General features: G+C 39.9%; 4 protein-coding genes across 4 annotated transcripts; 2 read left to right on the plus strand and 2 right to left on the minus strand.

The window, feature by feature from the left end:
• Positions 1-1,554: 1,554 nt before the first annotated feature.
• Positions 1,555-6,390, minus strand: trmu (tRNA 5-methylaminomethyl-2-thiouridylate methyltransferase). Its single transcript, XM_023423028.2, has 11 exons — positions 6,205-6,390; positions 5,843-6,008; positions 5,618-5,724; positions 5,259-5,381; positions 4,987-5,159; positions 4,808-4,861; positions 4,570-4,636; positions 4,232-4,332; positions 3,926-4,070; positions 3,206-3,288; positions 1,555-3,046 (listed from the first exon to the last, which is right to left on the minus strand). Exons 1-11 carry the CDS (start codon positions 6,284-6,286, stop codon positions 2,897-2,899), a joined length of 1,251 nt encoding a protein of 416 aa, XP_023278796.1. The 5' UTR covers positions 6,287-6,390; the 3' UTR covers positions 1,555-2,896.
• Positions 6,391-6,945: 555 nt separating this feature from the next.
• LOC111667345 (uncharacterized) lies at positions 6,946-9,557 on the plus strand. The gene is made up of 6 exons (XM_023423030.2): positions 6,946-7,123; positions 7,230-7,411; positions 7,888-8,018; positions 8,232-8,380; positions 8,497-8,586; positions 8,903-9,557. The coding sequence occupies exons 1-6, from the start codon at positions 6,946-6,948 to the stop codon at positions 9,142-9,144; spliced, it is 972 nt and encodes a 323-aa protein (XP_023278798.1). The 3' UTR covers positions 9,145-9,557.
• A 541-nt stretch (positions 9,558-10,098) lies between these two features.
• Positions 10,099-12,085, minus strand: tprkb (Tp53rk binding protein). The gene is made up of 4 exons (XM_023423023.2): positions 11,861-12,085; positions 11,587-11,709; positions 10,676-10,852; positions 10,099-10,371 (listed from the first exon to the last, which is right to left on the minus strand). The coding sequence occupies exons 1-4, from the start codon at positions 12,041-12,043 to the stop codon at positions 10,285-10,287; spliced, it is 570 nt and encodes a 189-aa protein (XP_023278791.1). The 5' UTR covers positions 12,044-12,085; the 3' UTR covers positions 10,099-10,284.
• Positions 12,086-12,318: 233 nt separating this feature from the next.
• Positions 12,319-16,651, plus strand: alg10 (ALG10 alpha-1,2-mannosyltransferase). Its single transcript, XM_023422929.2, has 3 exons — positions 12,319-12,662; positions 13,913-14,110; positions 14,194-16,651. Exons 1-3 carry the CDS (start codon positions 12,498-12,500, stop codon positions 15,253-15,255), a joined length of 1,425 nt encoding a protein of 474 aa, XP_023278697.1. The 5' UTR covers positions 12,319-12,497; the 3' UTR covers positions 15,256-16,651.
• The last annotated feature ends 430 nt before the right edge of the window (positions 16,652-17,081 follow it).

A 17,081-nucleotide genomic window follows, 5' to 3' on the forward strand; every position in this document is an offset into this window, starting at 1 on the left:
AAAAAGACATGAAAAGTATTTGAACTAAGACCTCAAGTCCACAATCTTAGAAAATGATTTTTTTTTCAGGCTCTAAATCACACGACTTCAACCAGCTGCTACTTTTTCTGTGAATGTCATTTAAAAAAAAAATTAAATATTACACCATCATTCAAATAACGTCATCCAAACACACTGATGCCACAAGTTTATGTACCACATAGTCAGTGATTACTTTTGTTTAATCAATATGTGACAGTGTTGTCCATGGTGATATTCATCGTCATCATCGTCATCATCATCATTACACAGTAATAATAAACAGAAACAAAAAACAAGTGATCTTGTAGAATCTAAGCAGGTAAGCTGAAAAACTAATAGTGGAAACTACTTTTGTTAATTATTTTTTATCCCTTTTTTTTCATCATTTTGATTTTATATTTATTTTCACTTTAAAGCATTGTAGAAAAGTAGGCTATATCCAAAAGGACTTGTTTATTCCATGTTGTTTATCAGTGTTGTATGAGCCTTCGGATTGTGTGTCACATTTGTTTTCTCCACTCCTTTATGACAGACAAACAACTGACAAGGAAACTTTTCAAAAAAATGCCAAAAATGTTGTCTCCTCTAGGCAAAGAGACGAAGATTCAGATTTGAATAATTAAGACTATATTCATTCAAATAAGCGGTTTGTTGTGTAAACAAAGCTGAGAATTACAGGTTGACCCTGGAGGTAAAGGCTTGTATAATGGCGCCCCCTAGTGGACCAATAACTGTAGAACAACTAATACACACTTGCCACATTTTGTATTTTCCGTGATGTCCATTCATGAGCACTTCATCAGGAAAACCATGCCGATACTGGGTAGCTCCTCCCTTTGCTCTCAGACCAGCCTCAGTTCTTCATGTCATAGATTCCACGAGACGTTAGAAACTTTCCTTTAAGATTCTGCTTCATGTTGACAATGACTGCATCACATGATTTCTTCACTGTCATGTTGATGAAATCAGTTTGAGACGACTTTTGTTGTTTTTATCCTGCTGGAAGTAGCCGTTACAAGACGGTAAATTGTGGCCATAAGGGGGATGCATATGGTCAGCAAGAATATTCTGACAGGCAGTGGCAATGCCTCACACCATTACACCACCACCACCAGTCTGGACTGTTGACACAAGACAGGTTGGGTCTATGTTTCATGCTGTTGATGCCAAATTCTGACCCTACCATCTGCTGCCTCAGCAGAAATCCAGATCCACCAGACCAGGCTACGTTCCAGTCTTCAGCTGTCCAGTGTTGGTGAGCCTGTGTCCACTGCAGCCTCAGATTTCTGTTCTTGTCTTACAGGAAGTGGAACCTGACGTGGTCCTCTGCTCTTGTAGCCCATCCACCTCAAGGTTTGACGTGTTGTGCACTAATAAGCTTTTCTGCTCATCACAGTTGTGTGATTCCACTGCTGCCACGTGATTGGGTGATTGGATAACGAATAAGCAGGTGCACAGGTATTCCTGATGAAGGGCTGGGTGAGTGTATAATGGCTCTATTTGAGTTCACATGCCAATGAAAACAAGTAAACATGTACTTATCAGGTTTATTGAGTTGCTTGTAAATGTTCAAGTATTTACAGTTTGTAGTTTAGTTCCACGACCTACAACAGCAACAACACCTGACTAGAAAAGGCACTAGAAATTTTCTAAACAAGGAATCAATATGCATTAAAAAACAATTTCATTGTGTTATTTAAAATAATTAAAAACTGACTCAGAATGTGGTTGACACGTGTAAATAAATAAATAACACCATTTTTGGTTCGTATTCGACTGCCATTGTTTGTTGACATGTTTTTAGGCAATTACCGCTCCTATATTTACCATCAGCTGGTTTTGGAACATAATTTCACCTTAGAGGTGAAAACACAAGAACTGAGTCTGATACTGATCATCAATGAAATGTCAGCATCAAAAACTAAAGCTGGAGTTTAAATGGTGTAAAACGTGTATTAAAACATTTTTCATTAGATGCAGAGGTGTGCAGGCGGCTCAGAGGCAAGATGAACATGAGTGACAGTCAGAAAAGAGGTAAAAGGAGGAGAAGGAATTAAGCGGTCGTTGTTATTCACAGATTAGTCTGAATCCACGAAAATTGTGTCATAGCCATGTCCCACTTTTTTGGATCCACATGGAGCCTTTCTGGCTGACAATCAAATCCCAGCAGAACCCTGAAGGGCACAGACAACCCACGGTCCTTCAAGAAGGAAGGTGTTTTCACACCCTGGGTCCTAACACCAAGATCTGCGTTTTCTACAGCTTCACTTACTCTTCTTGTGTGGAAATTATTTTGAAAATACATCCAGCACAGAGTTTATACTTAAACAGATACACCAGATCAATTGGTATATTGATCGATTATCCAACAGTATTTTTTTTAATCTGTAGTAAACTTAATTTAAGGTGCTTATGTTCTTTTTGATGCAGTCAACAAACACAGCAGAACAGCTGCCACCATGGAAGTTCGAAGGACAGTTACCAGAGTATAAATAATAACAACCTGTGTATATTATGATCTGAAACAGACACTGTTCCCGATCAAGATAATGTGGTGATGGTAATTTTATTCAGTGATGTTAGAAGTAAAGTGAATGACTGTATTCTTTTTACTTTGTAAACCGTCTTATTTTAGCTCCAGTTTATACTCTTAAACCACTTTGACTTGGATGATTAATCCAAGCAACAGACTCCTTGTGTCATCAAGACTGTTTCAATGCCAAAGTTGAGCATTTAAAAACACTATCAACCATTTACAACCACCTCAAATACGGCCTCCAGCAGAGACATAAAGCCCTTTTTTCGTGTTTAGTGTTGCTCTACCTAATGTAGCAGACAGACTGTGTTCCCTTCACCGCTGGGCTGTGAGGTCACCTCAGCTGGCAGGTTCGGGGGTCGGCTGCTCCTTGTGCTGCGCGGCCGCTATCAACCGTTCCCGGCCTTTCTGGAGTGTGTATTCACTTGGCCCCAGCTGGATCATCTTCCCGCTGCCCAGACACTCGTCCCCTTTGTAGAGCACAGCAAACTGGGGAAGACATTACAGGATAAGGAAAAACAAAAATACTCCTACAGGAAGACAAAGGAATCGTATGTACGTTTTTTTTTGTCTTTTAGTAACTGGTGTAACATTAGAAGTCCTGAGCAATTACACTATGTTCTGTAACACAGGTGTGTTAGCCGTTACCTGTCCAGGTGTCAGAGCTCTGACTGCCTGTGAGAGTGAGATCCATACAGAGCCGTCCATGTTCAGAGTTACTGTACAGGGAGCTGGAACACACAAAAAAGAATTCAGAGCCTTTTTTTTAAAGTAAAGAACTAATAAATACAAGTAAATGTCCTGTATTGAAAATGTTACTTAAGTATAAGTATGTAAGTATAATAAAAAAAATATCCTGAAACTATTCAAAGTTAAAGTTCTCAAAGCAGAACAAATAGCCCCTGTGACTGTTCTACTATTATGTATCCTAGCACCTGATTATTATTACTCATGCATTAATGCATAACAAGCATTTCACTGTTATAATTGGTTGAGGTGGAGCTAATTTTCAGTAATATAGGACTGCAACGAATAACCATTTTCCTTATGGATTAATCTGTTTTCTCAATTGATTGCCTGGTTTTGGTTCACGTTGCCTGTTTCGTCCAACCAACTGTCTAAATGTCAAAATTATGGAAAAGCAGTAAAAGGTCATATCTGAGAGGCTGGAAACCATGAAATGTTTTTCACATTAAAATAATAGTTTCCATTAATGTTCTAACAGTCGACTAATTGTTTCTGTTCCACTTGTATATACTGTTAAGCACTTAAGCCAACACCAAAGACTCGTAAATTAAAGTACAGTATTTCTCTCTGAAAAGCGGCGCAGAGATATGAAGTGACATGAAAAGAAAACGTAAAACTCACTGAGCGGCATCTGGTGGATGAAGCGGAAGTGACACTCCATCATCTGGGTCCTGGCTAGTTCAGGAGGCGGGTCCACTGTTAGCCAGTGGAAGCGGTCCGTCCGCAACGTGTCACGGAAAAGAGCTGGGTGATCGGTCGCTGGAGCCTGAGGTGTTGCACGAGATTTAAGAAAGTAAGGAACAGGAAAGTTTTTTCTAACTTTCAAAAGGTGTTTAACGTTTGATTCCACCTAAAATGAAACTTTTGGAAGATATCTGACAATGGTACTGGAGAGATCATAGAGGACATACTGTCAGACTTTCTCACCACAAACACATCTCCTGTTGCAATGTCTTTGTCCACCACATACCAGGCGTTTTTCTGCCCTCCTATCCTCGCCCTCTGGCCCAGTGTCAGAGTGAACCAGCCTGCATGGACGCAAACAGTCAGAGAACATCAAGAGACAGGACAGGATGTATTATGACCTGTCTCAAGTCTAACACAAATTTAGAGAATGAACATGAGGATACGGTTGTTAGGACAACTGACACTAACATATAAGATAGTACGAGCCATTACACTCTGTCGATTTGGTGGAATAAAGACACACTTAATTTGGGGGAGAAATGTTCACAATTTCAGAATCTCTGAACTCTAAACGATACCTTTGTGTGTTCCCATTACTGTCCCATCCTCAATGGAGACAAAGTTTCCTGGTTTAGGCTCTAGATACTGAAAACAGAGGGAAAAAAAGGTTGTCTGTTTATAAATGATAGCTTCTAATAAATGATAACAAACAGAGACTGGAGGCTCTGTTCCAAACCAAAGGAAACACTGAAAAAAGAAACAGAATCAACTAAGAAAACAAGACAAATTGTGATATATGAAATTTCATTTTCTCACCTCTAATATGAAGTTTTCAAAGTGTCTCTCTCCAATGAAGCAAATGCCCATGCTCTGAAAAAACGTGAACGAATTCAGATATCTCACATGTTGCAATTATTGTTTCAAATGTAAAGTTCACTGTTAGTGTACAGGGTGATATAAAAACATGTCCTATTCATGCTCTCCTGAGTGTGTACCTCTTTCTTCTTCAGAACATGGTGAAGCCCAGCTTCAGCAGCAATCTTTTTGACAAACTCCTTGGTGAGTCCAGAAAGCGGGAACATGGTTTGTCGCAAGGCATCCTGAGAGATCTGACTGAGGAAGAAGGTTTGGTCTTTGAAGAGATCTGCTCCTTTGTACATCCTCACCGCTGGCACAGGGAAAAACAGATTGTTGACACAGTTAGAGGGTCTGTCCTTAAAGCCGGCACAGCCAAGATTAAACTGGGAGACGAGAGTCAAAAACTTACGATTTCTGATCTCAAATCGATCTCTGAAGAGTGTGGTAGGCGGAGCTATGTGCGTCTGTTGGAATACATCTTCGTCTTCCTGTGACGTCCTGGCGTAGTGGCCTGTTGCCATGGCATCAGCACCTAAATGAACAGCAACACGACCATAATTAAAAGTCTTACTGAACAAGACTTTTGGATTGTGTATAACACTTGGTGGTAGGAAACCAGTTGTATTCAATCCTTATATTTAAAACTACTGCCTACAGCTTTCCAGTTGAAAGAAATAAATGATAAACAAATAAATAAATAAATGAATAAAGTCAAACAAATGTTAACCAGTGGAGAATCAGTGTATGATCAATGTGGCGTCAACATACCCAGAGTGTGGATGGCATACTTGTGGAAATGGTTGAATTTGATGTGCTTGTTGCATAGTATATCTGGATTTGGTGTCCTGCCCTTCTCATACTCCTTCAACAGATTACTGAAGATAGAACAAGCCAGATTTGACATTTACAATGACAATAATAACAACAACAATATTAATAATAACAATAATAATGATGATAAGGTGGTTCATAATATGAGCTTGACACAAATACCTGAAAACTTCATGCCAGTACTCTTTGACATAGGACACTTGATGGAAAGGGATATCCAGGATCTGACAGACCCTGTAGGCGTCCTCGCAGTCCTTCTCTGTCGTACATATCCCTTTCTCATCCAGAGAGTCCCAGTTCTTCATAAACACGCCGGTTACATTGAAGCCTTCACATGAAAGACGAGACAGTACAAACGTGTGACTATGCTAGCACTTTTGGCAACAGGAGCAGAACGTGAGCTGCATTTCACAATTCGAGGGAAAAAAAATATCAGAGATTCTGAATTTTGTGCTCATTCGTTATTTAACACTTCAACACTCCAGGTGTGTGTCTGTGTGTTTCTGTCTTTTTTTTTTCCTCACCTCTTCTCTTCAGTAACAACGCAGCCACAGAGCTGTCAACCCCGCCGGACATGGCGCACACGACGTGCCTTACAAACCCCATGTTTTCAAATTAAAGTCTTTATAATAAATACATTTTTAACTTACGTATTTAAGTAAAGTTATCTAACTGCACTCCATTGTCACTTACAGGTGCAGCCATGTTTGCGGTCCGTTTCATAATAACGTCCGTTTAGAAACACCACTCACACCGGAACCATTACGCTGTCCGGAGCCGCAAATGTTGTAACACTGTAAACATTACGGAGCTGTTACTTTTTTAGAGTAAAAGAAAAATCCAAACAAATAATAAGGTCAGTGGAAATACGCCTAACATACTAGACCTAAGTTTTTGGTTAATTTCTCATTTGTGAAAAAGTAGACTTTCTAATTCAATGTTCATTAGCTTTTCTTAATAAATCTAGACTGCTGAGGAATGCGTGGACTGCTCACACGTTTATTATCACACCATTAGAAATCCTTAAATTATAGCTAGCTAATTATATACCTTAACCTTTTAGAATATTATTCCTATTTTGTACAGGAAATGAATGAGAATCAGGGCAGCTGTGAAATCTTATAATCAATATATAAAAACAATTCAGTACTTGATATTACTAAGATATAGCCTATAAATTTATGAAATGTATTTTTTATAATCTGACTAAGATTGGAGTTACACAATGCAAATATATTCCTGATACTTGTGTGCCTCTGACACAGATGGGTGAGATGTCTGCAGATGCTGTCACCCTGGATCTACTGAGAGAAGCCAGGGAGACGGTGAGAAGCAGCCCCCTGGGAGTCATCAACACCCCCATGATTCCCTGGTGCCAGACCACCCTGCCTCTCAACATCAACTGCAACATCCACATCAAACTGGAAAACATGCAGAGAACTGGTTGGAAAAAAACACTTTGATTCAGTTATGAGAATCTCACATGAAAATGTCTCACAGTTCTGAATTTTGATTTGATTCTTTTTGTCCACATGTTTTTGATTGACAGGGTCCTTTAAGATCAGGGGAGTGGCCAATCAATTTGCCCGAAGAACAAAGGGTGGTCGTTTTGTCACCATGTCTGCAGGGAACTATGGGAAGTCTTTTGCGTACGCCTCAAAACACTATGGGTCAAGGGGCAAGGTGGTGATGCCTGAAACCGCCCCAATGTCCAGATCCATCCTCATCCAGGTCAGAGGTCATCTGCTGCCTGACTGAAATACACTCACAGAGCTTGACCATCAAGATTAATCACACAGACTCAGATTATTCCTCTTTTACACAAACTTAAAGACAGATAGTAATAATAGGTCAAGGCAGGAACTCAGATATTGCATTTACAGATGTGTTTTGTCAGCATGTGCAAGGTTTCATTTTGTATTCCTAAAATCAGATTTCTGCCAAAACATACTACATGCGTTGTATCTAAAATTTGAGCCATACAAGACATACAAACCATTACAATTTCATCCTAAATTTCACATGAGACCTCTTTTTTTTTCTAAAACAATGCATACATTTTTTCTTACTACAGGCATTTTTTCCAAGACATAAATTAGCATCCCACCTACTTAAAGCACTGTAAATACCAAAGTTAAAAACAGATCGTTTGTCCTTCAGATGTAATTGTAGTAAGTCATGAACGGCACACTTATTCTCGTCCTCAGAGTTTCGGGGTGGAGGTGGAGCGAGTTCCCACCTCCAGTCTGATGAATGTCGTGAACCGCTGCGTTCAGGAGGACAACATGACGTTCCTGCACTCATACGATGACCTGGATCTAATAGCGGGACATGCCAGGTGCTCTCATCTACAAGAACACAATCATAACGTGTTCAGAAAGTAAAAGTAGTGATATTTTTAATATAACTGTTTTGATACACTGTGTTGTTATTTATTGTTCCATAGATGTATGATGGAGATGTAAATAACAAGTTTAAAAAGCTCAATTCATCATGATAAAAAATGACCACTAGTTAAAATGTCAAAGCACAACCTGTGTTGTGTGTCCAGTCTCGGTATGGAGGTGCTGGAGGTCCAATCTGAGCCTGACGTGGTGGTGGTGTGTTGCGGCGGAGGGGGGCTGTTGGCCGGTGTAGCTGCTGCCATCAAACTGTCAGGCTGTGATAAGACCAGGATCTACGGTGTGGAACCAGAAGGAGGTGAAAACTCAACCTACAGCTTTTAGATGGATCATCTGCAAAAATTAGTGCAGTCATGGACTACTGCTACTTTGGATTTGTTGTGAGTTTGTGTTTGTGTTTGTGTTTAAACTCAGCCTGCACCATGTACAAAAGCTTCATTGAGAAGAAACCAGTGGGCATGGACACCAAGAGCATCGCCTCAGGTCTTGCACCACCGTTTGCAGGTACTATGCCAAACTCTTCTGTTCATTAGAAGACACTAATTTTCTCTGGTTCACCTCAACACATTGTCCCACATTTGAAGGTGTAATTCACCCCAAATTAATTAAAGTTTCGACTTAGTTATTCACCTCCGTTTGGCTCATAGTTGGCAATGACTTTACTGTACTTTCTTACTTGTACACGACCACTTTTGTAATATCCATTCTCTGTGAAGGAAGCGAGCACAAACTTCTCTAAAACTGATTAAAACAAAAAAGGACAGACAACAGAGTGTCACTGAAAACCATATTGAAGTTAATGCTGTTCTTTGGATCTCAGGCAGGTTGCCCTACGAGTTGTGCCAGCGTTACGTGGAGGCGATCGTTCTGGTGAGCGATGAGGAGATCAAGGCGGCGGTGTCCGCCCTCTACAGGTCTGGACTCGTGGTGGAGCCGTCGGGCTCTGCTGCCTTCGCTGCCATCGTTAACAACAAGATACCCGAGCTGGAGGGGAAGGGCGTTGTGTGCATCCTCAGCGGAGGGAACATCGGAAAAGACGAGCTCGCCAACTTCCCGGACTGACAGACATCTGGGGAACTACTTTATGTGACTAATTCTGACTAGTTTGTGCCCATGTGTGGCTAGTGGGGAGGAATCAAGGAGTAATTGTAGGAGATATTGAGTTTATGTTGTATCATATTTGTTCTGATGGAGGTGGAGATGAATTATGATCAATCATCTATGATCCATAATTTGAATTTACACAATATTTCAATGGCCAGACTCTTGATAAGCTTCCAAAGTGCTACACACTACAGTAAATCAATATACATTTCACTCCTATGGAAATGCTGTTTTCTCTAGTGAATAGAACTTTCTCTTTTCATAAAACACCTCAATCTCATGTTTTGAGTATGCAAATGTTGTTATGATCTGAGCTGAGAATTCAAATGAATTTTAAAAGAAGCCAATAAAAAATAAACATCCAGGTTCAAGCTCTTTGATACTCTGCCGGTTTTTAAATTTTGAGGTGATTTAGAAGAACAAAGCTGTAGTGAGTACACGTCTGTCAAATCTGCATCTGCAAACGTTTTAGACAACGAGTACATTTAATATTCTTGTCTTCTTAGGCTGACAGGGTTTGACTGAAACGTGGCTTGACTGTGGCTCTTTCATGTCCATGCTGTGAATGTTGACTTTTTTTTTGGGGGGGGGGGGGGATCCTCTAGAGACCAAGCTGATATTTGGCCCAGAGCACTTTACATTCATTATTAACCACAGCTGGCATGAGACCAGCTTTACATCACTAGCCATCCTCTGTCAAAAAGATCACAGCATACCTTCAGCTTTCAGAGACAAAAAAAATTTTTTTTAAATCTGTCACTGGAAAGTTTCAAAGGAATGAAAGTTTCAAAAGGAAGCGCTAAATAATGTGCTGTAACTTCCCTAACTACCTCCCAAACTTTTTGCTCATGTGTCTAAAAATGATGTAGAAAATTTTATTTAGCAAGAATAAAGACAAATTCATAAAAAGACTTTGAAAAATAAGATATTTAGTTAAAGTGGGAGACTTGACACAGATTTCAAGTTGAGTGCAAGAAGAACAATATTTGCAAGCTTGGCACTTTACAATGTGGTGCAACATTATTAAGTAAAAACCTTCTTGACACCTCATATGGGAAAAATGCAACAAAGTTGAACAGTTGAACTTATTTCTTGTTGCTACATGACATCCTTGGTGGCCATTCTGCATACAACTGCATCCAGTAGAGTCCCACACTTCTCCTCCTGGGGAGTGACTTTATACAGCTGAAATGGAGACAAAACAGGAAGTAAGGACGGATATGATGTCAGTTATTTAAAAAAAAAAAAAAAAAGGAATGAAACCTTTGAAAACGTATTATTTTTAAACCTGTATCTCAAATATCCTAATTAATTTACATTTAATAATAACACATGCAGAGAGTCTATATATGTACTTTATCCGTTATATGCAATATATATATGTTTTTCATATAAAATTACTGTCTAGTAAAAAAATACACAGATGCATGTATTAGTTCATAAGGTGTAGAATGAGTCACATGAAATCATTTAATCATTGATGGGGAACCTTTTTGATCTTTGCAGAGTCTGACAGCGAGGAAACATCTTCCACTGGAATCTGCCGTCCTTCCACCTTGGCTGTGATGTCTGCCAGAAGCTGTGACTCGTCTTTGTTGTGAACCACAACCACCATTACAGAGTCGTCGCCATCTGAGATCCCAAACCTTTTGAAGGCCTCTGAGATCTGTGTTATGGAAGACATACAAAATAAACAATTGTGATTTTCAGGGTTTGTAGTTACATTTGTCCATGGACTGATTACTGGACCGACAGACCATGGACCAGAGCCTCTGTTTGAAGAGACAATGAGGAGACACAATGAAGAGACATAAAATGACTACACAGGGAACAAAAAATGACTACACAGGGAACAAAATAAATACAAAGAGACACAAAATGACCACAAAAACAAACAAAATTAGCTAAAAGAGACACAAAACAACTACAGAGAGACACAAAACAACTACAAAGAGACAAAAGGCAACATGTGTGTAGTCAAAAGATGCAAAATAATCAGAGACAGTCAACAAGCAATGTTTGTGCCTGAGTGTCCTGCTTTTGGGGTTTGGAAGCTTTAACATGTCTGTGCCGAGGGGCATTTTGTCACATAATGCATCCATGCATCTGTCTGAAGCTCTGCTCCAGAGAAAGTTACACATTTATGTATGTTAAGTGCAATAAAAGAATAAGCTTCAATTTCTACAACACTGGGCAAGAGAGTAAGGGTCCAAAGACATAACAAATATTCCTGTCCTTAGATAATAAAGGCTGGTTTTTGCTTTGAACAAAAAGTAAATTATTCAGAAAATAAGTAAATATCAACATGAAAAGGGGGATGCTACTGCAAGTAAAAGTGGGACACAGTGCTTCTTGTGACTGCACAGGCATCATAACGAATGTCTAGTTTATGCTACTTACATTATTAGTAGGTGACAGGTTGAAGATAATCTCTGAGTACAGACTTCTTGTCTTCATTTTCCCAGATTTCTGTAAGTGAACAGCTTTATTGGCAGCTACCAGCACTTGGAAAGGATTCACCAGCTGTAAATAAAGAAAAAGTCTGATGGTGAATGGAGTGACGTGATCAGACACGGTCGGTGAACGTTTTCTCTTTTGTAGAAAGAAATTACTGTGAGCTAATACACATATGTAATGATAAACATATGATACACAAGTGTTTAATAAGTCTTACCATTGTAGGGTTGATCAAGGCACCATTTATTTTACCCTCCACGGCACTTTGTCTCAACCCTGCGGCATTTTTGACTTCTTTGAAAAGCATTTGAGTCACTCTGTGGTCGGGGAACAGCTCTAGCTCATGCGTTAGATGCATGCTGAAAAATATGTGACAAAATATGAGAAAATTACAGTTCATAAACGGTTATCACCGCGCTTCACGTGAGGTCTGTGCACGGTGGGAACCATAACACTGTGACACAGGACAGGAAGTGTCCTTTATTAGACAAAACAATACACAAAAAGAAGAAAAAACAACATTTCAAAAGCATTTTCCTTTAAAATTTCACTTATGGATGATTATGGTAGTGACTATCTGATAAAAGTATCACGCTAAACTATTTAGCGCAACAGAGGAACTTTTAGTTGTAGAAGAGTTTTTGTTCCGACCGTGTTTCCGAGGCGGACCGCCAACTGTCAAAAATAAAAACTCTTCCGTTTACAAATACAGGACAGACTTCAACCAGTCTCCCTCTGAATTGAGGCTGTACAGTGATTTTATTCAGCAAACCTGGTCGTTATGCGGTTTACACAACATTATAACAGCTAGCTTTGGACTGTGTTTACTTTTACATCGGGTTTCATCTTCAGACATGGAGAAATTTGAAGGCTACATCTTCACTGCTCTCTGCAGCACCAACTTTTTGGTATCCTGCCTGCTGTTCTCCAGAGTCACTCGGGAGCAAAGGGAGCCATACATGGACGAGATTTTCCACATCCCACAAGCTCAGAAATACTGCCATGGAAAATTCAACGAGGTAAAGTGGCTCTCTGAAGCGAGTCCGTCATTGTTCAGCGGATTAGGGTTAGCTAGCAGCGGAGCTTTTGTTATTCAACATGGGGTGGCAGCTTGCAGAGCTTCTAATCTCCGTGTCGGACATATAGAATGACATTAGCGGGAGTTATGTCCGCCATAAAAAAAATGTAATGTAAATGCAGGCTAGCTTTATCAAGCTCAAGGCTGTGGGGAAGGGGAGCTTAAAGGATCATATCGACGTTTTTTCATTTTTAAAGCTCTTTTCCATCACTGAAACCATGTTTTAAAACATAATGTAGCCTCCCCTCCTATCCGTGTCTAGTTTGTTTCAGTGTGGTGTGAAAACATGAAGTCTGCTTCACTTGATTTAGATCATAACACAACATTGGACATTAGTCTGTCTGTTTTTATTTTAAATTATAAAACCATTTCATTGTAATGCAACTGAAAGTGGAGTCGATGGTGCCCCAGATGAATGCAGCATCTGTCTGAAGGATAGGAAAACACACAATTTATTTATTTACATGTTACAACTTTACGTAGCCAAGAAAAATATAGATATAAATATAGAGCCCTGAACCAAATGACAGTGTAGAGTAGTTCACACATCATATACACACAAGAAAACACAAAATAAATGTACAACCTTCACAGTAAATGTTATGCACAGTAAAATCTAACACCAGAAATGCAAGATACGCTATGGCATTGTGTCAGATGTAATGTAAAATAAATACAATGTAAAATAAAATTTTTCTTTAAAAACAGCAAACATGATGTTACAATATCTGCGTTATATAACTTATCTTAAACTGAAACTTCAGTGACTTAGTTATGCAGTTTCATAAAGTTGCAAGAGACAGATTTAAATAAAATGATCTTCAAAATTGAAGCATCAGAGGCTGAGATATCCTGACTTTTTGTCCCTAGTATGAGTAAAGCTCCAAAGATTGCTGGATCCTACATTTCCCATGATGCAACTCAACATTGTCTGTCATTAAACCCCTCATTGCCTGATAAATGCTTATGTTATCTAAATTCCAAACCCTCGGTTTGTAACACATACCTTCTGTTATGAATTTGTCGTCTCTAAGCTCAATCCAAAATAACCCTGATGTCATCACTATGACATCAGGGTTATTTTCTCAGACCTACAGATCCTACAGAGCTACAAAAGACATTAAACAACTCTTTTTACATGACACGTAAACTTTAACATGCCCCTTTAACATGCTGCTGATCCTTGTGCAGTGGGACCCAATGATCACCACTCTCCCGGGCCTTTACCTCATCTCTGTGGGAGTCATCAAACCAGTGGTGTGGCTCGCTGACCTGACAGGCGAGGTGGTGTGCTCCACGGCCATGCTGCGCTTCATCAACTTGCTCTTCAACTGTGGCAACCTTTACCTTCTCTATCTGCTCATCTGCAAGCTGCACCTCAGAGAGAAGGTAAGACCAGAGGACAAAAATCATGCATGAGTGATCTTGTTTGTCATTGTCTGGTTTCTGATACCACGTGTCTTCTCTTCCAGACACGAACAACATCACGCCGGGTCCTATCAGCGCTGTCTCTATCCACCTTCCCTGTGCTCTATTTCTTCAACTTCCTCTACTACACAGATGCCGGATCTACTTTTTTTATCCTCTTCACCTACCTCATGACGCTCTACGGCTGCCACAAGGCCTCAGCGCTCCTTGGCATCTGCTCTGTGTTTTTCCGCCAGACCAACATCATCTGGGTGGCGTTCTGCGCAGGCACTCTGGTGGCCGCCAAAATGGATGAGGCCTGGAGGGTGGAGCATACCAAAAAGAGGGATGAGAAGTCTCCTCCATCCCAAGTTCCTCTGTCATTCAGCGGAGCAAAGAAAATAATACTTTTCACAGTAGAGTTCCTCACCTCACCTAGTCATGTGAAGGCGGTGCTCCTGGTGGCCTGGCCTTATGCAGTGGTTGGCATTTGTTTCCTGCTGTTTGTGGTGCTGAATGACGGGATCGTGGTGGGTGACAGGACGAGCCACGAGGCTTGCCTTAACTTTCCTCAACTCTTCTACTTCTTCTCATTCACTCTCTTTTTCTCCGTCCCCGTCTCACTTTGTTACCACCGCGCCCTGCGCTTCCTGCAGGCTCTGAAAAAACAGCCCTTGTTCTTCCTCTTCGTCACCGGTGTCTCCTTGCTCCTGGTGTGGAAGTTCACCTTCGTCCACAGGTACCTCCTGGCGGATAACCGCCATTTCCCCTTCTACGTGTGGAAAAACCTTTTCCAGAGGCACGAGCTTGTGCGCTTCCTCCTCATCCCAGCATACATCTTTGCTGGGTGGAATTTTCTGGACTCCTTCAAGTCGCGCTCGCTCTTCTGGAGTTTGGCTTTCCTGGCGTGCCTCCTGGCTGCCACAGTGCCCCAGAAGTTGCTGGAGTTCAGGTACTTTATTGTTCCCTACCTGATGTACCGCCTGCATATGCCTCTCCCCTCTCTTCCCAGACTCATTGTGGAGTTTCTCCTCTACACGGCGGTCAACGCTGCCACAATTTACATCTTCATCACTAAGACTTTCCACTGGCCGGACAGCACCGCCACACAGAGGTTCATGTGGTGAGCACAAGAGGCAAGCGAAGTAGTGTTGCTGGTATCAGATATCAGATGGACTCAAACGTCTGTTGGCATCAAACGACTTTCCCAGTGTTGCTTTACAGAGAAGCACAGCACATGTGACACTTCAAAAGTCAAAGCAAAGCCTCTGTTACATCTGATTAACAGACACAAACAGCTCATATAGTCATTTCATTTTTGTAGAGTGTAACCAACTGGTGTTTGGTATAAAGTATAGTGATTTCTACAGCTTCTACTCAGAACCAGTATTGCTAGTTTTAACAGTGAAAATGTGTAAAGACAGACCCTGTAACGCTGAGTCAGATGTCAAGGTTTTTAGGGTTATGATATGATAACGGCTACAAACCTTAAAGAAGTGCTGCCAGTTCACTGTGGATCAGTTCACAATTACATGAAAATGAGCAAGAATATTTCAAAATTTTGTAAAAATGATTAAAGTTTTTGGCGTGGACAATACAGTGGTGTAGTCAGTATTGTAACATTATTGGTACTGGTCTGAGTTTACTGTATATACAAGTTGTTTCTACTGTAACAACACTTTGTGGTTGAAATGCTGATTCTTCTCCATGGTGGAAAAATCTAAGTTGTGACATTTGTTTTGCAGATTTATGGGAATTAACAAGGTGGGGTGTGGTATTCTTCTGGCAAACAGTTTTCTACTAAATGTAAATATTGTATGCATCTCTGTGAATCAAGCTTTGAAGAAATAACTGTTGACATGAAATATGTAAATACGATTGAAGAGACCAAAAATGACATAGCCATATATATATATATATATATATATATATATATATATGTATTATTGCAAAGCTTCCAATGTTTTTGTAATGATTGAGATTTTTTGCTTTTTGCCGGTGAAGAACACGTGACTCACAGACAACTTTATAATTATAGAACTAAATTGAACATGTGTTTTTCCATTTTTACCTTGATTTGTACTTTGCCAAGCCATAAGACATTGTTCATCTAGGCATTTGTGTCTTTTGTCTATCATGAAGTTTAATTTTTTTATACTTTGTGGTTTAATTGTAATAGATGATGTCATCTCTTGTACGTTTCCCCCCTTTTTGTCCATTTAATTTAAGTTGATCTCAGTCACAACAGGATGTAGTTACAGTTTCAGCTTGAGACTTTCCAGGGTTGAGTTGAGGAAATTCAGTCAAATCTTGATGTGACATCCTGTAATTTATTAAGTGTAATTATTTCAGATTTTAATTCGTTATGCAAGTGTTTTTCGCTTGTATCTGAGTCTTGTTTCTGTTTCTGTGTTTGCTCATTTGTCTGTAGCTTATGTTCTACACTTCCTGTCCATCCAGCCCTTTGCTGTTCCCCTATTGATACAATCTTATGTATATCTTTGAATAAAATGACTCATGCAACGTCAAGTCTTACGTTTATATAGCCAGAGAGCCAGACTCAAACACTAGGTGGAGCTACAAGACAGAGCTTCATATTCTCATGAAGAGAACATGTAATTTAACATGAAGATCAGAAATCAAACTGGTTATATATTCCACTCTGTGCCTTTATCCGATGCTTTCACAGCTGACAAATACCCCAAAATTATTGTTTCAACTCTAACAAACATCAGTGCTTTCAAACCAAAGTAAATTAGATGAAGGCAGATGAAGAAGAAACCCACGCAGCCAAATTTAATGAGCAGAATCTATTTTATAGTATGTGATGATCATAATAAAACCTATCAACAGGTTTGTTACTCATATAATCTATAGTTTTAATCACTTTAGAAGTGAAAGCTCAATTGGGAGACAAAAGAAAACAAGTGGCATGATGATTGCTCTCCTTCTA

The sequence above is a fragment of the Seriola lalandi genome, unplaced genomic scaffold, assembly GCF_002814215.2.
Source record: "Seriola lalandi dorsalis isolate HSWRI2012SDOR001 ecotype SW California unplaced genomic scaffold, Sedor1 jcf7180002054688, whole genome shotgun sequence".
NCBI classification, from domain to species: Eukaryota; Metazoa; Chordata; class Actinopteri; order Carangiformes; family Carangidae; genus Seriola; species Seriola lalandi.